Genomic DNA, 22,320 nt, shown 5'->3' with positions numbered 1-22,320 from the left:
AAACTTCTGTGAAGCACCTGGGGGTTATAAGTGCTCACTATGCATCTAGATAAGTTCCTTGGGGGGTCTAGTTTCCAAAATGGGGTCACGTGTAGGGGAGCTCCAATGTTTAGGCACACAGGGGCTCTCCAAACGCGACATGGTGTTCGCTAACGATTGGAGCTAATTTTCCATTCAAAAAGTCAAATGGCACGCCTCCCCTTCCGAGCCTTGCCGTGCACCCAAACAGTGGTTTACCCCCACATATGAGGTATCAACATACTCAGCAGAAATTGCCCAACAAATTTTAGGTCCATTTTATCCTGTTGCCCATGTGAAAATGAAAAAATTGAGGCTAAAATAATTTTTTTGTGAAAAGAAAGTACTGTTTAATTTTTACGGATCAATTTGTGAAGCACCTGGGGGTTTAAAGTGCTCACTATGCTTCTAGATAAGTTCCTTGGGGGGTCTAGTTTCCAAAATGGGGTCACTTGTGGGGGAGCTCCAATGTTTAGGCACACGGGGGCTCTCCAAACGCGATATGGTGTCCGCTAAAGATTGGAGCCAATTTTTCATTCAAAAAGTCAAATGGCGCTCCTTTCCTTCCAAGCCCTGCCGTATGCCCAAACAGTGGTTTACCCCCACATATGAGGTATCAGCGTACTCAGGACAAATTGGACAACATCGTTTGTGGTCCAGTTTTTCCTTTTACCCTTGGGAAAATAAAAAAAATGTTGCTAAAAGATCATTTTTGTAACTAAAAAGTTAAATGTTCATTTTTTCCTTCCATGTTGCTTCTGCTGCTGTGAAACACCTGAAGGGTTAATAAACTTCTTGAATGTGGTTTTGAGCACCTTGAGGGGTGCAGTTTTTAGAATGGTGTCACTTTGGGGTATTTTCAGCCATATAGAACCCTCAAACTGACTTCAAATGTGAGGTGGTCCCTAAAAAAAATGGTTTTGTAAATTTTGTTGTAAAAATGAGAAATCACTGGTCAAATTTTAACCCTTATAACTTCCTAGCAAAAAAAAAATTTGTTTCCAAAATTGTGCTGATGTAAAGTAGACATGTGGGAAATGTTATTTATTAACTATTTTGTATCACATAACTCTCTGGTTTAACAGAATAAAAATTCAAAATGTGAAAATTGCGAAATTTTCAAAATTTTCGCCAAATTTCCGTTTTTTTCACAAATAAACTCAGAAATTATCGACCTAAATTTACCACTAACATGAAGCCCAATATGTCACGAAAAAACAATCTCAGAATCGCTAGGATCCGTTGAAGCGTTCCTGAGTTATTACCTCATAAAGGGACACTGGTCAGAATTGCAAAAAACGGCAAGGTCATTAAGGCCAAAATAGGCTGGGTCATGAAGGGGTTAAGACTGCTAGCCAAGCAACCTGGGCTTCCATAGCACCTCAGCAGTGCCACAGGCTGATCGCCTCCATGCCACACCGCATTGATTCAGTAATTGATGCAAAAAAATATTGAGTGCGTTTACTGAACATACATTTCAGATTTTAAAATAGTTTTTCAAGCTGATGTTATAAAATATTCTAATTTCCTGAGATAATGACTTTTGGCTTTTAATTGGCTGTAAGCCATAATCATCAACATTAACAGAAATAAACTGAAATAAATTGACTTTTTGATGATATTCTAATTTTGTGAGAAGCCACTGTGTATATATAAAGCAGAAAATCTGTGTATGGTAACCCGTTGAATATAAAACCACATTTTTCTCCTGATTTGATTGAAATTTTACACCACCCTTCTTCAACATCAGACTAAAGATACTGTGAACATTAAAAACTTGAAATCTACCCTGTTACACAAGATTTAGCCCCCCAGAAAGTAGGCTGTATAGAAATAAAGGAGAAAATGGGTGTATGTGTATTGAATGCAAAACCACAAATGGTCTTAAAGAATTAAAGCAACAGCGCCCAAAGAGTTGCTCTTAAAGGGGCAGCAACCATATACCGTATATACTCGAGTATAAGCTGACCCCAGTATAAGCCGACCCCCCCCCCCCCCCCCCCCAAATTTGCAACAAAAAACTGGGAAAACGTAATGACTCGAGTATAAGCCTAGGGTGGGAAATGCAGCAGCTACCGGTAAATGTCAAAAGTAAAAATAGATACCAATAGAAGTAAAATTAATCGAGATATCAGTAGGTTACGTGTTGAATATCCATATGGAATCAGGAGCCCCATATAATTCTCCATAAAGTTTATGATGGCCCCATAAGATGCTCCATATTAAAATATGCCCCATATAATCCTGCATAAAGGTTAATAGTGGCCCCATAAGATGCTCCATAGACACATTTGCCCAATATAATGCTGCACAAATGTTGATTATGGCCCCATAAGATGCTCCATAAAGATGTTTGCCCCATATGGGGCCATAACGTTCGTGCAGCACTATATGGGGCAAGTGTCTGTATGGGGCCGTAACATTTGTGCAGCACTATATGGGGCAAGTGTCTGTATGGGGCCATAACGTTTGTGCAGTACTATATGGGGCAAATATCTTTATGGAGCATCTTATGGGGCCATAATTAACGCTTGTGCAGCATTATATGGGGCAAATGTCTGTATGGAGTATCTTATGGGGCCATAACGTTTGTGCAGCACTATAAGATACTCCATACAGAAATTTGCCCCATATAATGCTGCACAAACGTTAATAATGGCCCCATAAGATGCTCCATAAAGATATTTGCCCCATATAGTGCTGCACAAATGTTATGGCCCCATACAGACACTTGCCCCATATACTGCTGCACAAACGTTATGGCCCCATAGATGCTCCATACAGACACTTGCCCCATTTGCTGTTGCTGCGATAAAAAAAAAAAGAAATCACATACTCACCTATCCGTCACTCAGGCCCCCGGCACTTGCTATATTCACCTGCTCCTCGTTCCGGCACCACTCCATCTTCAGCGTCTTCTGCACTGACGTTCAGGCAGAGGGCACGCACTAACCACGTCACCGCGCCCTCTGACCTGAGCGTCACTGCAGAAGACGCTGAAGACGGAGTGGCGCCTGAATGAGAAGCAGGTGAATATCGCGCAGCGCTCCCCTCCCCGTTTTACTCACCTGCTCCTTGCGCTGTGAAGTCCCTGCTTCCCGGCGCTGCGTCTTCTTGCTGTACTGAGCTGTCACCGTTACCGCTCATTACAGTAATGAATATGCGGCTCCACCCCTATGGGTGTACCATGTGACCGCTCAGCACAGGAAGAAGCTGCCGGCGCCAGGGACTTGCAGGGACCGCGCCAGGAGCAGGTAAGTATAATTAGACAGCCCCCGCTCCCCTTCCCCTGCCGACCCCTGGGTATGACTCTAGTATAAGCTGAGAGAGGGACTTTCAGCCCCAAAAAATGGGCTGAAAATCTCGGCTTATACTCGAGTATATACGGTACTCGCTAGGGTGAGGCAACCTAAGTCCCTCTAAAGCTTGTAATTTTCAAGGGCCCATTTTATAAATGATTATTTCAGCATGTGCAGGCATCATAACTAAAAGAGCCACCTTGTCAGAATGCAGCATTACTGCTGCACAAGGTGGCTTTTTTAGTTACAAACCCTGAGGGGGGTGACAGGTTCCCTTGAATGGTTGTTTAAAATCTATAAGAAAATGGAACTTGGCACTCCTTCAATTCTGAAATAATATTTATTGCACGAAAAGAAAAAACAGAAGGGATACACATTAAAAAGTTGACGTTTCGGCCTAAATGGCCTTCCTCAGAACATATGGTGGATCACTTGTGATTGTGAATAATAAATGCTGTAAAGGTGGTGAAGCCTACAGTGGAAATGAAACAGACCACGCTGCAGAAAAAAAGCACATCAGTGCTAGGGAAGGCGCAGAAGCTCTTGAGTACGTATATGCGGTTTCACTTGATGAGGAAATACTGTTGCAGACAAGTTTACACGACACCTATGCCTCGGAAATGACAGGTTCCTTACAGAGTCAACTACTACCTTAATTTCCTTCCCAGAAAACATTTTCAAAATGACGTCCTCTGTACTGGAGATTGACCAAGTTTTCCCCGGATGTTTGTACCAATTTTAACAACCATCAATGGCTTTGTGAACGTGAAATCATGGCACCTAAAAACGATAGTGTTGGCTCCATAAACGTACAAATGAAGGGGAGACAGGCAGATTCTGCAATCATACATGTCTATTGATTCAGTCATGGATAGTGAACAAGCTGTAATGTACCAGTTGGGGTTCCTGAATTCTTCAGAGCCTCATGGAATGCCACCGCATAGGCTCACTTTAAAAATAGGATCTCCGATAATGTTGCTTGGGAATCTTGACCCACGAAAATTGTGTTACTGCACAAGGTTGTGAGTTAAGAGTCTCATGCCCAATGTTATTGAAGCCACTATTCATGTAGGAAACTCTTAAGGCTGCTTTCACACTAGCGTTCGTACGGGGCCGTGGCGCTGCGTCGGCCCGACGTACCGACGAATACTGTGAAGAAAATGCCCGACGTTGGCAGCGGAAGCAGTCTTAAGACGCTTTCGTTGCTTCATTGTAAGGTACGGGGAGGAGGGGGCGGAGTTTTGGCCGCACATGCGCGGTCGAAAATGGCGGTCCCGACGCACAAAAAAAGTTACATGTAACTTTTTTTGTGGCGGCGGTGCGCCAAAACACGACGCAACCGTCGCACGAAAGTTGCCTAAGGGAGAAAATGTTTAAATGTTTAAATTCTACATATCCGCTTACTACCAAGTGGCATCCCCTTCCATCTTAAGCGTCTGCAGGTTCCAATCCAACTTGCATTTGCTAGGACTTAAAAAAAAAAAAAAAAAAAAAAAAAACCCAGCAAAGATTTGGTGTAATGTGACAGACCTACACAAAAACTTCCTCAGTACATATGATCAAAATTCAGCAGGGAGGGAAAATACTAATATAGCATAAAATACAGTGGGGCAAAAAAGTATTTAGTCAGTCAGCAATAGTGCAAGTTCCACCACTTAAAAAGATGAGAGGCGTCTGTAATTTACATCATAGGTAGACCTCAACTATGGGAGACAAACTGAGAAAAAAAATCCAGAAAATCACATTGTCTGTTTTTTTATCATTTTATTTGCATATTCTGGTGGAAAATAAGTATTTGGTCAGAAACAAACAATCAAGATTTCTGGCTCTCACAGACCTGTAACTTCTTCTTTAAGAGTCTCCTCTTTCCTCCACTCATTACCTGTAGTAATGGCACCTGTTTAACCCCTTCGTGACCTTGCCGTTTTTTGCAATTCTGACCAGTGTCCCTTTATGAGGTAATAACTCAGGAACGCTTCAACGGATCCTAGCGATTCTGAGACTGTTTTTTCGTGACATACTGGGCTTCATGTTAGTGATAAATTTAGGTCGATAATTTCTGAGTTTATTTGTGAAAAAAACGGAAATTTGGCAAAAATTTTGAAAATTTCGCAATTTTCACATTTTGAATTTTTATTCTGTTAAACCAGAGAGTTATGTGACACAAAATAGTTAATAAATAACATTTCCCACATGTCTACTTTACATCAGCACAATTTTGGAAACAAATTTTTTTTTTGCTAGGAAGTTATAAGGGTTAAAATTTGACCAGTGATTTCTCATTTTTACAACAAAATTTACAAAACCATTTTTTTTTAGGGACCACCTCACATTTGAAGTCAGTTTGAGGGTTCTATATGGCTGAAAATACCCAAAAGTGACACCATTCTAAAAACTGCACCCCTCAAGGTGCTCAAAACCACATTCAAGAAGTTTATTAACCCTTCAGGTGTTTCACAGCAGCAGAAGCAACATGGAAGGAAAAAATGAACATTTAACTTTTTAGTCACAAAAATGATCTTTTAGCAACAATTTTTTATTTTCCCAAGGGTAAAAGGAGAAACTGGACCACGGACGTTGTTGTCCAATTTGTCATGAGTACGCTGATACCTCATATGTGGGGGTAAACCACTGTTCGGGCGCACGGCAGGGCTCGGAAGGGAAGGAGCGCCATTTGACTTTTTGAATGAAAAATTGGCTCCAATCTTTAGCGGACACCATGTCGCGTTTGGAGAGCCCCCGTGTGCCTAAACATTGGAGCTCCCCCACAAGTGACCACATTTTGGAAACTAGACCCCCCAAGGAACTTATCTAGAAGCATAGTGAGCACTTTAAACCCCCAGGTGCTTCACAAATTGATCCGTAAAATGAAAAAGTACTTTTTTTTCACAAAAAAATTATTTTAGCCTCAAATTTTTCATTTTCACATGGGCAACAGGATAAAATGGATCCTAAATTTTGTTGGGCAATTTCTCCTGAGTACACCAATACCTCACATGTGGGGGTAAACCACTGTTTGGGTGCACGGCAAGGCTCGGAAAGGGGAGGCGTGCCATTTGACTTTTTGAATGGAAAATTAGCTCCAATCGTTAGCGAACACCATGTCGCGTTTGGAGAGCCCCTGTGTGCCTAAATATTGGAGCTCCCCTACAAGTGACCCCATTTTGGAAACTAGACCCCCCAAGGAACTTATCTAGATGCATAGTGAGCACTTATAACCCCCAGGTGCTTCACAGAAGTTTATAACGCAGAGCCGTGAAAATAAAAAAATAATTTTTCTTTCCTCAAAAATGACTTTTAGCCCAGTATTTTTTATTTTCCCAAGGGTAATAGGAGAAATTGGACCCCTAATGTTGTTGTCCAGTTTGTCCTGAGTACGATGATACCCCATATGTGGGGGTAAACCACTGTTTGGGCGCACGGCAGGGCTCGGAAGGGAAGGAGCGCCATTTGACTTTTTGAATGGAAAATTAGCTCCAATCATTAGCGGACACCATGTCGCGTTTGGAGAGCCCCTGTGTGCCTAAACATTGGAGCTCCCGCACAAGTGACCCCATTTTGGAAACTAGACCTCCCAAGGAACTAATCTAGATGTGTGGTGAGCACTTTGAACCCCCCAAGTGCTTCACAGAAGTTTATAACGCAGAGCCATGAAAATAAAAAATAATTTTTCTTTTCTCAAAAATGATTTTTTAGCCCACAATTTTTTATTTTCCCAAGGGTAACAGGAGAAATTGGACCCCAAATGTTGTTGTCCAGTTTGTCCTGAGTACGCTGATACCCCATATGTGGGGGTAAACCACTGTTTTGGCACACGTCGGGGTTCGGAAGGGAAGTAGTGACGTTTTGAAATGCAGACTTTGATGGAATGCTCTGCGGGCGTCAGGTTGCGTTTGCAGAGCCCCTGATGTGCCTAAACAGTAGGAACTCCCCACAATTGACTCCATTTTGGAAACTAGACCCCCAAGGGAACTTATCTAGATGTGTAGTGAGCACTTTGAACCCCCAAGTGCTTCACAGAAGTTTATAACGCAGAGCCATGAAAATAAAAAATGTGTTTCCTTTCCTCAAAAATATTTTTTTAGCCCAGAATTTTTTTATTTTTGCAAGAGTAACAGGAGAAATTGGACCCCAAAAGTTGTTGTCCAGTTTCTCCTGAGTACGCTGATACCCCATATGTGGGGGTAAACCACTGTTTTGGCACACGTCAGGGTTCGGAAGGGAAGTAGTGACGTTTTGAAATGCAGACTTTGATGGAATGCTCTGCGGGCGTCAGGTTGCGTTTGCAGAGCCCCTGATGTGCCTAAACAGTAGGAACTCCCCACAATTGACTCCATTTTGGAAACTAGACCCCCAAGGGAACTTATCTAGATGTGTAGTGAGCACTTTGAACCCCCAAGTGCTTCACAGAAGTTTATAACGCAGAGCCGTGAAAATAAAAAATAATTGTTCTTTCCTCAAAAATTATGTTTTAGCAAGTAATTTTTTATTTTTGCAAGGGTAACAGGAGAAATTGGACCCCAACAGTTGTTGCCCATTTTGTCCTGAGTACGTTGGTACCCCAAATGTGGGGGTAAACCACTGTTTGGGCGCACGTCGGGGCTTGGAAGGGAGGGAGCACCATTTGACTTTTTGAACGCAAGATTGGCTGGAATCAATGATGGCGCCATGTTGCGTTTGGAGACCCCTGATGTGCCTAAACAGTGGAAACCCCTCAATTCTAACTTCAACACTAACCCCAACACACCCCTAATCCTAATCCCAACTGTAGCCATAACCCTAATCACAACCCTAACCCCAACACACCCCTAACCACAACCCTAACCGCAACACACCCGTAACCCTAATTCCAACCCTAATCCTAACCCTAATCCCAACCGTAACCCTAATCCCAACCCTAACCACAACTGTAACCCCAACATACCCCTAACCCTATCCGTAACCCTAACCACAAGCCTAATCTTAACCCTATTTCAAACCCTAGCCCTAATTCCAACCCTAACCCTAAGGCTATGTGCCCACGTTGCGGATTCGTGTGAGATTTTTCCGCACGATTTTTGAAAAATCTGCAGGTAAAAGGCACTGCGTTTTACCTGCGGATTTACAGCAGATTTCCAGTGTTTTTTTGTGCGGATTTCACCTGCGGATTCCTATTGAGGAACAGGTGTAAAACGCTGTGGAATCCGCACAAAGAATTGACATGCTGCGGAAAATACAATGCAGCGTTTCTGCACGGAATTTTCCGCACCATGGGCACAGCGGATTTGGTTTTCCTTAGGTGTACATGGTACTGTAAACCTGATGGAAAACTGCTTCGAATTCGCAGCGGCCAATCCGCTGCGAATCCGCGGCCAATCCGCTGCGGATCCGCGGCCGATCCGCTGTGGATCCGCTGCCGATCCGCTGGGGATCCGCGGCCGATCCGCTGCGGATCCGCGGCCGATCCGCTGCGGATCCGCGGCCGATCCGCTGCGGATCAGCGGCCGATCCGCTGCCGATCCGCTGCGGATCCGCGGCCGATCCGCTCTGTGTGCACATGCCATAACCCTACCCCTAACCCTACCCGTAACCCTAACCCTACCCCTAGTTCTAACCCTAGTTCTAACCCTAACCCTAGTGGAAAAAGAAAAAAAAATATTTTCTTTATTTTATTATTGTCCCTACCTATGGGGGTGATAAAGGGGGGGTTTATTATTTTTTTATTTTGATCGCTGTGATAGAACCTACCACAGCGATCAAAATGTACTTGTAATGAATCTGCCGGCCGGCAGATTCGGCGGGCGCACTGAGCATGCGCCCGCCATTTTGGAAGATGGCGGCGCCCAGCGAGGAGACGGACCGACATCGGGAGCCTCGGTAAGTATAAGGGGTGGGAGATCGGGGCACGGGGGGGGGGGGGGGCGTCGGAGCACCGGGGGGTGACATAGGAGCAGGGGGGGAGCGGGCAGGAGGACGGGGGAGCGGAGCACAGGACGGAGGGGACCGGACCCCATAACGGAGCACTGGGGGGGCGATCGGTGGGCTGAAGTACCACTCCCCCTCTCCCTGCAGATCGGGTAAAATAGGAGTTAACCCCTTCACCCGATCTGCAGGGACGCGATCATTCCATGACGCCACATAGGCGTCATGGATCGGGAAGGGGTTAAACTTGTTATCAGTATAAAAAGACACCTGTGCACACCCTCAAACAGTCTGACTCCAAACTCCACTATGGTGAAGACCAAAGAGCATTCAAAGGACACGAGAAACAAAATTGTAGCCCTGCACCAGGCTGGGAAGACTGAATCTGCAATAGCCAACCAGCTTGGAGTGAAGAAATCAACAGTGGGAGCAATAATTAGAAAATGGAAGACATTCAAGACCACTGATAATCTCCCTCGATCTGGGGCTCCACGCAAAATCCCACCCCGTGGGGTCAGAATGATCACAAGAACGGTGAGCAAAAATCCCAGAACCACGCGGGGGGACCTAATGAATGAACTGCAGAGAGCTGGGACCAATGTAACAAGGCCTACCATAAGTAACACACTACGCCACCATGGACTCAGATCCTGCAGTGCCAGACGTGTCCCACTGCTTAAGCCAGTACATGTCCGGGCCCGTCTGAAGTTTGCTAGAGAGCATTTGGATGATCCAGAGGAGTTTTGGGAGAATGTCCTATGGTCTGATGAAACCTAACTGGAACTGTTTGGTAGAAACACAACTTGTCGTGTTTGGAGGAAAAAGAATACGGAGTTGCATCCATCAAACACCATACCTACTGTAAAGCATGGTGGTGGAAACATCATGCTTTGGGGCTGTTTCTCTGAAAAGGGGCCAGGACGACTGATCCGGGTACATGAAAGAATGAATGGGGCCATGTATCGTGAGATTTTGAGTGCAAACCTCCTTCCATCAGCAAGGGCATTGAAGATGAAACGTGGCTGGGTCTTTCAACATGACAATGATCCAAACCACACCGCCAGGGCAACGAAGGAGTGGCTTCGTAAGAAGCATTTCAAGGTCCTGGAGTGGCCTAGCCAGTCTCCAGATCTCAACCCTATAGAAAACCTTTGGAGGGAGTTGAAAGTCCGTGTTGCCAAGCGAAAAGCCAAAAACATCACTGCTCTAGAGGAGATCTGCATGGAGGAATGGGCCAACATACCAACAACCGTGTGTGGCAACCTTGTGAAGACTTACAGAAAACGTTTGACCTCTGTCATTGCCAACAAAGGATGTATTACAAAGTAGTGAGATGAAATTTTGTTTCTGACCAAATACTTATTTTCCACCAGAATATGCAAATAAAATGATAAAAAAAACAGACAATGTGATTTTCTGTATTTTTTTTTCTCAGTTTGTCTCCCATAGTTGAGGTCTACCTATGATGTAAATTACAGACGCCTCTCATCTTTTTAAGTGGTGGAACTTGCACTATTGCTGACTGACTAAATACTTTTTTGCCCCACTATATAAGTTTGAATAATGCAATTAAAAGAGCCTAGAATAAAAGCTGCACATAATGACCACCAAATAACACAATGTAAGGTGCTAGTGCTTAAAAGATCTGTGCTCATATATAAGGTTTGATCTCACCACTGTCATGATGATACAACTTTGTCCAGGCAGGAATACAGGAGCAGGAATATAACAAACCACCACATATTTATTATAGGTTCTGGCACAATTTATGACAGGGTACAATAGAAATAATGCCTGTTATACTCCTGCTCCTGTATGCATCTCTATTAGTATAGCCATTTATTTATCTTTACTCTGGATACAGTTGTATCCCCCCCAGATTAGGCACTCTTTATTATATTTTAGGACAATTTCTCATAAAGACTTATTGCATTTTAATTTGGTTCTCTTTTTACTCCATATGAGTATTTTTTCACTCGTGTACGGTTTAGTGCACAACACCTTTGTGCACACCGAAAGACGCTTAAAAAGATGGACACATGCCAGATGATGGGCTAGAGACAGTTTAAAGTGTCTCCAAATGCGTCATTACTAGTAATGAGCGAATATACTCGTTACTCGAGATTTCTCGAGCATGCTCGGGGGTCCTCCGAGTATTTTTTTTAGTGCTCGGAGATTTCGTTTTTCTTGCCGCAGCTGAATGATTTACATCTGTTAGCCAGCATAAGTACATGTGGTGGTTGCCTGGTTGCTAGGGAATCCCCACATATACTTATGCTGGCTAACAGATGTAAATCATTCAGCTGCGGCAAGAAAAACTAAATCTCCGAGCACTAAAAAATACTCGGAGGACCTCCGAGCATGCTCGAGAAATCTCGAGTAACGAGTATATTCGCTCATCACTAGTCATTACAGGGAATTGTCCGTCAGGGGTTCCGTCTGAATTGCATATTTCAGAGATTTACACGTAAACGCCGATGTAAGTACACAGCGCAGGATAATTGTGAGTCGAGCCTTTCCGCGATCTTTGGGAGGCAGAATGAATAAATCAACAGCAGGTGAAGAATTGGCTTTATTTATTTTTTACGCCATTCCTCGTGCGGTATAAATGATTAGACAAATGTATTCTTTGGGTTGGTGCAATTAGAGTTGTAGATTTATTTATTTTTTTAAATGTTTGGCTGCTATCACACACTAAACAAAAAAAAAATTGCATCATTTTATATTTTGAGAGCTTTCATTTTTTATATTTTTGCTGATGGTCATATTAGGGATTATTTTTTTACATGAAGAGTTTGTTTTTATCGGTACCATTTTCAGGCACCTAATGTTTTCGATCGCTTTCTATTCCTATTTTTGGGAGGCAAAATGAACAAAAACCAACAATTCAGGAATGATGTTTCTTTTTTTTTTTTTTTTTTTTTTTTTTTTATATGCCTTGCTTTGTGTAATAAAATTGATAAGATAACTTTATTCTTCGGGTCAGTACGATTACAAGAATACCACACTTGTATCTTTTTGTTTTGCTGCTTGTACACAAACAATTTTGTTTAGAAAAAAGTATTTTTTTCATCACTATCTAAGAGCTTTAACTTTTATATTTTTGCAGTGACTGAGCTGTATGGCTGCTTGTTTTTTTGCGAGACAAGATGACATTTTAATTTACATTTGACTTTATGATCGCGTCTTATTCCACTTTTTGTTCGGCGGTATGGTGAAAAAAGTTTTTTTACCGTATTTTTAATTAATTAATTTATTTTTTTAAAGGTGTTCACAGAAGAGGTTAACTAGTGTGACAGTTATTTTGATTGGGTCATTCCAGATGCATTAAAGGTAACCTGTCACCTGCTTCGGCCACTATAAGATACGGCCACTGCCTTTCAGGGCTTATCTACAGCATTCTATAAGCCCCCGAGCAGACCTGCAAGACAAGAAAAATAAGCTTCTCTTTACTCACCGGGGGGGGCAGCAGCCCGGTCCGATGGGTCCGGCGCCTCCCATCTTCTTGCGACGCCGCGCTGCTGCTTCATCGCTTCCCAGCATCACGCTCCTGCGCACACATACTTATCTGCCATGTTGAGGGCAGAGCAAATTCTCTCTGATCTTTCCCAGTGCCTGCGCACTGCAGTACTTTGGTCTGCCCTCAACAGGTCAGAGAAGTACGCCTGCGCAGGAGCGCGATGCCGTGGAGCGATGAAGAAGCAGGAAGATGGCGTCGCAAGAAGATGGGAGGCGTCGGACCTGCGACACCCATCGGACTGGACTGCCTTCCCTGGGTGAGTATAATAAAACTTATCTTTCTTCTCTTGCAGGTGTCTTGCTGTAGTTGAGCCCTGAAAGGCAGTGGCCGCAGCTAATATCGGCCAAAACAGGTGACAGGTTCACTTTAATAACAAATAAGTGCACATTTATTTTATTTTTATTTTACACACATACTTATTTATTGGTATATTTATTTTGATTTTTTTTTACTTTTTTACTTGGTCCCGCCATGAAACTTTAATTTGTATTAATCTGATCACTGATACATTGTAATGCATTATACCTGTGCTAAACTGACAGAACGCCATTGTAGCTAGCAGACCCGGAGTTGATCATTTGAGCTCCAGATACTTTGACTACCATCAGCAGCCCACGATTACTTAGTGGGGATGCCGATAGAGTGGGATCAATCCCAGCGGCGATCATGCAGGCCACAGCATCTGTACCCTTACAATCACCAGGATGTAGTGGTATGTCCAATGTTGGGAACGGGTTAGTCAATAAATAAATAAAAGTAAGACATTTTCACTAAACGGTAATGTAAACTTTATTTACATGAAAACTAGCCCCCAATTACAAAAAAGTATATGTAAAGGAAACTGGAATGCAATGTTTTCTAAATCTTGAGATATATTTTTCACAACAGAACATAGATCAGAAGGTGAAAGTCAGATACCGGTATTTCCATTACACTTGGAGAAAAAAACAACCCACAGTAAACTCATTTATAATTTGATGGCAGCAATACATCTCAAAAAAAGTTTGGCCAGGGTCATGACTACCGTTGTGTAGCATTGCTTCCTCTTTTTACAACTTTCAGTAAATATCTGGGAAGTGAGGAGACCAATTGCTGGAGTGTTGTGGGGAGGAATGTTGTCCCATTCTTGTCTGATGTTGTATTGTAGCTGCTCCTCAGTTCTGGGTCATCGTTGCTGGATTTTTCGTTTCATAATACTCTAAATGTTTTCGATTTGGTGAAAGGCATGGATTGCCAGCTGACGGTTCATTACCCAAAATCTTCTTACTGCAGCCATCACAACAGCATGGCTTTGCAGATGTGGATCAGTATTGTCTTCCTGAAATATGTAAGGTCTTCCTGGAAATAGGTGGTCTTTATGGGAGCATATGTTGCTCTAAAACCTCTGTATAATGCTTATCATTGAAGGTGCCTTTCAAGAGGTGTAATCTGCCCATACTATAGGCACTAACATAACCCCAGACCATCAGAGATGCAGGCTTTTGAACTGTGCACTGATAAGCTGGATGGACACACACTCCTTTTGTCTGCACGACACAGTCTCCTTGGTTTACATAGACCATTTCAAACTTTGATTCATCTGACCACAAAACAGTTTTCCTTTTTCATCTCCGTCTATTTTAAAAGATCTTTGGCTTTCAGAAGACTGCAGGGTTTCTGGATTTTGCTGTTTGATTGCATTTGTTTACACCTATGACTGAAACCCAGCAGCTACCTGCAGGAATAAAGTTAATTTCCTCCCTATGGCCTCCCTTCAGTACAGCGACCAGACACCTTTTCTAATGCTATTAACCTGCAGATTAATCATATAACTATAATGTAACTACATAATGGCATTATCTGACATTTTCAGGATCTCTTTTATTTTTTTTATAAATTAAATGGGGAAAAAATGAAATGAGGAAAAATGTCTAACTGGCAACTTCTGATATGAGTTCTATGTTCTGGTGTGAATAAAATATGGCTGTAAGAAATTTACAAATCATTGATTTCTTTACATTTGACTTTTTGGAAATTGATATTGTACAACATGTTTCCCTTTAACTAGATTTTGATTACCGTACATACTTGTTTATAAGCTGACCCAAGTATAAGCTGAGGCACCTAATTTTACCACAAAAAAACGGGAAAACTTATTGACTCGAGTATAAGCCTGGTATGCATGGCCTCCTCATCCCTATCCTGGTATGCATGGACTCCTCATCCCTATCCTGGTATGCATGGCCCCCTCGTCCCTATCCTGGTATGTATGGCCCCCTCATCCCCTATCCTGGTATGCATGGCCTCCTCATCCCTATCCTGGTATGCATGGCCTCCTCATCCCTATCCTGGTATGCATGGCCTCCTCATCCCTATCCTGGTATGCATGGCCTCCTCATCCCTATCCTGGTATGCATGGCCCCCTCATCCCCTATCCTGGTAAGCATGGCCTCCTCATCCCTATCCTGGTATGCATGGCCCCCTCGTCCCTATCCTGGTATGTACGGCCTCCTCATCCCCTATCCTGGTATGCATGGCCCCCTCATCCCTTATCCTGGTATGCCTGGGCCCCTCATCCCTATCCTGGTATGCTTGGCCCCCTCATCCCTATCCTGGTATTCATGACCCCTCATCCCTTATCCTGGTATGCCTGGGCCCCTCATCCCTATCCTGGTATGCTTGGCCCCCTCATCCCTATCCTGGTATTCATGGCCCCCTCATCCCTTATCCTGGTATGCTTGGGCCCCTCATCCCTATCCTGGTATGCTTGGCCCCCTCATCCCTAGCCTGGTATGTACGGCCCCCTCATCCCCTATCCTGGTATGCATGGCCCCCTCGTCCCCATCCTGGCATGCATGGCCCCCTCATCCCTTATCCTGGTATGCTTGGCCCCTCATCCCTATCCTGGTATGTACGGCCTCCTCATCCCTTCTCCTGGTATTCATGACCCCCTCATCTCTATCCTTGTATGCATGGCCCCCTTATCCATATCCTGGTATGCATTGCCCCAGCAGAAAAATGTAAAAAAATAAACATCCTACTTGCCGTCCCTACGCTCCCTCACGACTTCTTGTTCCAATACCAGCAGCTGCAGCGGCGGGGCAATCGCATATTCCCGCTGCTAAAGAGGAATGAATATTCACTGCATTTCACACCCATAGGTGGGCGCAGTGAATATTCATTTCTCTTTAGCAGCAGGCACATGCCTTAGCTGCAGCAGCCAGCTCCTGCCTCCTGTGACCTGCTACCACTCCCCCTCCATCTTCTGGGACACTCACTCGAGTATAAGCCGAGGGGGCTTTTCAGCACAAAAAATGTGCTGAAAAACTCGGCTTATACTCGAGAATATACGGTAATAAACACTGTCCTATGATAGGGGAAAGTTAAAGTAGGATATTTACTTGTAAAATCCCAATATGCTGCTCTAGAGCTAGCATTTGGGGAATTGGTGAGGAATATTTATAGCTGTTGTCTGTCAGTTGTACTCTGCATTGGCAGGACTGATTGAGACTCCTCACAATGTTTCTCCCAAATGTTCTTTTCATCCTTTTGCCAGTTGCAGTATTTGGACCCTCAAATCCTAGTGCTGGGAGCTGTTTAGTTTGACCTCTTTTTTAGTCTCTATTACCTATTACTTGAAGCCATTGTATAGATGAGCTTGTTAACATGTTCAAGTCTTATGACAGATGCACTTTGCAACAACTGGGCATTCGATAATGCATTACATTTCTCTTAGGTGGATGCTGTAGATTGGGTGGATAATGTCTGGCCTCAGCATTTAAAAGAAAAGCAGAAGGATGCAACAAATGTGATATCAGAGATGAAATATCCCAAAGTGAAAAAGTAAGTTAATAATAATAATAATAATAATAATAATAATATTACTCCTTATTGTCTATGTGCAAGTTGTGTCCTGTTTTATGATACTTTTTATGGTAAAGAATCCAGTGCTAGAACACTGGTGAGAATTGATTGTAATATAATGAATACAAACAAATATTACTGGTTTCACAATGGCCACTGGAGCATGTAGACCTGAGTTATAATTTCAGTCTTGTCGTCATTTCTGTCTGTTGTGACTGTCTGTCTCCTTAAGTATTTGTAAATAATTGACTAATGGTAAACTTTAAAAGTAAAAAAATAAATACCGTATAAGCCGACCCGAGCATAAGCCAAGGCACCTACTTTTGCCATGTAAAACTGGGTAAGCTTATTGACTCGAGTATAAGCTGGGTCTGCATTGTCACCTCATCCCTGTCCTGCTATGCGTGGCTCACCCGCCCTTGTCATTGTCTGCATGCCTCCCCTGTCCCTGTAATTGTATGCATGCTTCCCCTTCCCTGTCCTGGTATGAATGCCTCCCAGCTCCGTCCCTGTATACATGCCTCCTTATCCCCTATCCCTGTGTGCATGTTTCCTATTGAAAAATAGCAAAAACATCATGCCCGCCTACCTGCACACCCTGGGTGCTTGCACTGCATCTCGTTCTGGCCGCCAGCGCCTACCTGCAACTCTTCCTGTGCTCGGTGGTCACGTGGTACCGCTCATTAAGGTGATGAATATGCGCTCCACGCCTATGGGAGTGGAGACGCGTCCATATTCATCACCTTTTTCGCAGGAAATGTAGCCCAGACCACAGAATAGTGTATACATTAGAACTGTAATCCAGCCAATTTTTTTTTAATGCTTTTTAATAGTGATATATAATATCACAGAAATTTACCAGAGACCACCACTGAATAGTATATGGGTGAGAAATGTAATCTAGCTAAATTTTTTAACTATTTTTACTTATTTATTTATTTTTTGATTGTTAGTTATCACAGAAATGTACCACCGACCACGTGAAACTGTATGGCTGAGAAATTTAAGCCTGCAAACATTTTTGATGCTTTTTCTCAGTCTTATCGATCCACACTATGGAATAGTGTACGGGTGAGAAATTTTACTAAGGAAAACGTTTCAACGATTTTTGGGAGAGTGGTATAACACAAAAAGGACCTCAAAGCACATAATATTCGATTGATCAAAATATTTTCTGTCTACAAACTGTATTCTGTCACTTTCCCTGTTACCGAGACTCTCTTCCTCCCTAGGGTAAATGCAGATTGCTTGTGATGCAAAAACAGGAAAACAAACCATTAGCCCTTAGAAGGGCTGTTAGTATGATGGCTCAGCTTCAGCACCAGCATCAACAATATATGTCTCTGATTCATTATACTGTGAACACACAGGCCTAGACAAGCACTCTCTCCCTCCAATGCGAAGTGTCACAGAGCTGTGCGATGACATCAGGGGGCCAAGCCGGAGGGCAACAGATGATGTCACATGGCCAGGCAATCGCAGTAATGCCACAACAAAGATGGCTTTGGCATTACAGTGACACACAGGCAATCCCCACATGCTTATTGGCTGTGTAACAGGCGTCAAAAATTAGGTGCAGGGATTCGTATTTTACATAGAATACCGCCCAATACCTGCTGTGTAACGAATACATTTGCGCACCATGATACACTAGCGATAACAGTATCACTGAGAACGTTTGCTCATCCCTACAGACCAGTAATAGAGGTTGTCATTGTGAGGGGGTAGAGCTGAAATACCGCTAGGCAATGAGTAGAGATGATCTGCTTTCAGGGACAGAAGCCATCTTTACTTGGTCACCATGCGGTTTTGCAAACTTATTGATTCTTGCAGCACTGATTTCCGGGAACACACCACACAATGACAACAGCACCCCCGTCACATGAACAGTGGAAAAAATAAGTATTTGATACACTGACGATTTTTGCAAGTTTTCCCACCTACAAAGATTGGAGAGGTCTGTAATTTTTATCTCAGGTACACTTCTCTCACAGACCTGTTAGTTTTTCTTTGAGAAGCTCTCCTACTCTGTACTCATTACCTGTATTAATTGCACCTGCTTTAACTAGTTACCTGTATAAAAGACACTGGCCCACACAATCAATCAATTAATCACCCTCCAACCTCTCCACTATGGCTAAAACCAAAGAACTGTCTAAGGATACCACTGACAAAATTGTAGACCTGCACAAGGCTGGGATGATCTGCAGAATAATAGGCAAGCAGCTTGGTGGAGAGAAGGCAACAATTGTTGGCACAATTATTATAAAATGGAAGAAACGCCAGCACAAGATGACTGTCAATCTTCCTTGCTCTGGGGCTTCATGCAAGATCTCGCCTCGTGGGGGTAACGATGAGTCTGAGAAAGATTGGGAATCAGCCCAGAACTACATGGGAGGGCCTGGTCAATGACTTGAATAGAGCTGGGACCACATTCTAAAACATTACCATTAGTAACACACTATGCAGTCATCGATTTTAAAATCCTGCAGGGCATGCAAGGTCCCCCTGCTCAGACCAGCACATGTCCAGGCCTATTTGAAGTTCGCCAGTGACCATCTGGAGGAGGCATGGGAGAAGGTCATGTGGTCAGATAAGACAAATAGAACTTTTTGTTATCAACTCCATTCGCCTTGAAGAAGAAGGATGAGTACAACACCAAGAACACCGTCCCAAATCTGAAGAATGGCAGGGGAAACCTCATACTTTGCAGGTTCTTTTGTGCAAAGGGGACAGGACGACTCCACTGTATTGAAGGGAGGATGGATGGGGTCATGTATCGTGAGATATTGGCCAACAACCTCCTTCCCTCAGTAAGAGCATTGAAAATGGGTCGTGGATGGGTCTTCCATCATGACATCGACACGAAAAAAAACAGCCAGGACTACTAAGGCGTGTCTTTGTAAGAATCATTTCAAGGTCATGGAGTGGCTTAGCCAGTCTCCAGACCTGAACCCAATAGAAAATCTTTGGAGGGAGCTGAAACTCAATGTTGCCCAGCAACAGCCCCAAAAACTGAAAGATCTGGAGAAGATCTGTATGAAGGAGTGGGCCAAAATCCTTGCTGCAGTGTGTGCAAACTTGATCAAGAACTACTGGAAACGTCTGACCTCTGTAATTGCAAACAAAGGTTTTGTACCAAATATTAAGTTCTGTTTTTCTATTGTATCAAATACTTTTTTGTGAAATAAAATGCAAATTAATTATATAAAAATCATACAATGTGATTTTCTGGATTATTTTTCTCTAGTAACCCCGTACGAGAGCACACTGGAGGATGTTGCCCCTTTCCTAATAGGGACAGGAAATATCAAAGAGGTTAAATAACCCCTCCCACATCCTCCCCCTCCGTGTTCTTTCTTGTCCCTACTAGGGATGAAGAGGTCATCCACGTTGTGCTGTGTCGGCAGCAGACATCGGGAGGAAAAGATACAAGCCGGGGAGCAGACTTGCCTCTCCTCCCCGAGCATTGCTCCAGTCTCCGTTCAGGACTGAAAACCCCCTTCAGTCCGCACCTTCGGGTAAGGTCTTTGGGGGATTCTTTGGCTGGAGGCCTGTCTGAGCTCTCCAGCCTCCTCTCCTCCGGCATTGTGGATCCAGGCAGCGCGTCGTGCAAGAACTTCCAGGTCTGAAGCCGGTGGCAGGATGTGACGTCACACTCCGGCGAGATTCATCATACCAGCAGGATTCTTGCATTCCACACTGGAACGCATAAGCAATACAGTGCAGATGGTGTCGGCTGGCCCCTTCTCCCCCCCTACACCTGGACAATCAGAGGACAGGTGCTGGAAGTCCGGTTGCCCATATAAGAGCCCTGGACAAGGAAGACATCTAAGGTGGGACCACTGTGTGGTAACAGCATGGAGATGTCAGGTTCCTCTCGCTCTGCGTCTGCAGATCCCAGTCCCAGTAAGTACTCTGGCACTGGGTGTCCATTCCCTGTTGGCAGGATTGGAGCCTTATTTTTCCTTCTTCCCTTTACTTGTAGAAGGACAAGGAACCTGCAGTAGGAAGCAAGTCCAAGACTTCATGGAGATGTACAGTCTGTACAAAAAAGCTGGCCTCTTTGCATAAGAAGACATTATGAAAAGAATGCACTGAGAAAGTCATCAGGGAAGAGCAATCATCCTTGATGGAAGAAATTAAGGGCCTAATCCAACAGGAGATAAAAACCTCCCTGGCCGCTCTTTCCCAGCCCCCACCTTCTCCCAGTGTCCCTCTTGAAGCTAAAAGGAGGAAGCTTAATTTAGAAGAGGAAGGGAATGATGACTCTCAGGATGAAACGTCGATCCCATATGAACCTCTGGAAGAAGGCGAATTAATCCTGGACCCAGAGATCTCCCAGCAGGAGAGAGATTATTTCTCCTCGGGGAATATAGAGGAACTCCTCATGGCAGTAAGAAGGACCATGGAGGTGGAGAAGACTGCCCAGATGGTACAGAAAGAGATGTTCGGGGGTTTCCATTCTAGGAAGAAGCAGGTGTTTCCCATGCATAAAAACATCCGTGACCTGGTGCTAGATGAGTGGGAATTCCCAGAAAAGAGGCTAACCATTTCAGTGGAGTTGAAGGACAGGTTCCCTGTGGACGATGAAACGGCATCATACTGGTCAAAGATTCCAAAGGTCGACGTCCAGATTGCGCAGGTCGCTAATTAACCCACACTACCATTTGAGGATGCCTCACAGTTGAAGGACCCTCTGGAAAGCAAGATGGATGGGCTACTGAGGAAATCATGGGAAATCTTGGCATCTTTATTAAATACCAACGCCGTATCTACCTGTATGGCCCGATCAATGTACCATTGGCTGGGGCAGCTGGAGGAACACCTGTCCACAGGTACTCCCAGAGGAGAAATCCTAGCTTCTCTACCTCTCGTCCAGAAGGCAACAGGGTTCCTAGCAGATGCCTCTGCAGAATCTGTAAGAATGGCAGCGAGATCGTAAGGGTTATCAAACTCTGTGAGACAAGCACTCTGGCTAAGGTCTAAAAGTGGGGACATGACTTCAAAAATGAAGTTGTGTTCTATGCCCTTCAAAGGGAAATAAATGTTTGGTCCTGCCCTCGACGAGCCGTTAGAGAAAGCTTCGGATAAAAAGAAGACTTTTACTTGAACCTAGGAATACTAGGAAAAGACCCTTTCACCCCCAGGAAGAGCATACACCTCAGTACAAGGGGGAAGGGCAAATCAGGTTGCTGGATCTACCCGAAAGTGGGAAAAGGCAGAAAACTTTTTCTTCCCCACTCCCAGAGACAAAATAAGCCATGACATCAACACAGTAGGAGGTTGCATCTCAAACTTCCTTCCACAGTGGTGCAAGTTCTGTTCAGACCAATGGACTCTAACATCAGTCAGGGAAGGAATAAAGATGGTTTCCCTCATATCCTCCAAAAACAGTAAAGTCAACACGACTCTCTTCTCTAGAGCTACAGCGCACCTTGATAGCGGGAGTGAAGGGCCTATTATCTACAAAGGCAGTCTCCATAGTCCTGGAAAGGGAAAGAAACAGGGGACATTATTCAAAACTGTTCCTCATAAAAAAACAAATGTGTACCATTGGGTTATAATCAATCTGAAACCACTGAATCCGAATACAGAAAATTCAAGATGGAATCTGTCAGGTCAACAGTACTTCTGATTGGGCAGTATTTTGTCATGGTGACAGTAGACCTACAGGATGCATATTACCACATCACGATCCATCCAACTTATCGGAAATTCTTAAGATCCACAGTTGCC

General features: G+C 43.8%; 1 protein-coding gene across 9 annotated transcripts in view; it reads left to right on the top strand.

Annotated features, from left to right (window-relative positions):
• Positions 1–22,320, top strand: part of KDM2B (lysine demethylase 2B) — a 292,449-nt gene that overhangs the window by 92,819 nt on the left and 177,310 nt on the right. For all 9 annotated transcript variants that reach the window (XM_077293070.1, XM_077293063.1, XM_077293056.1 and 6 more), the window contains one exon: positions 16,454–16,560. In XM_077293070.1, the coding sequence (XP_077149185.1) occupies positions 16,454–16,560 (107 nt within the window). The remainder of the gene's footprint in view (positions 1–16,453; positions 16,561–22,320) is intronic.

Source organism: Ranitomeya variabilis, chromosome 1, assembly GCF_051348905.1.
Source record: "Ranitomeya variabilis isolate aRanVar5 chromosome 1, aRanVar5.hap1, whole genome shotgun sequence".
In the NCBI taxonomy this organism is placed as follows: domain Eukaryota; kingdom Metazoa; phylum Chordata; class Amphibia; order Anura; family Dendrobatidae; genus Ranitomeya; species Ranitomeya variabilis.
Note: the sequence above shows the minus strand (reverse complement) of the source record. Positions and strands in the feature narration are given on the sequence as shown.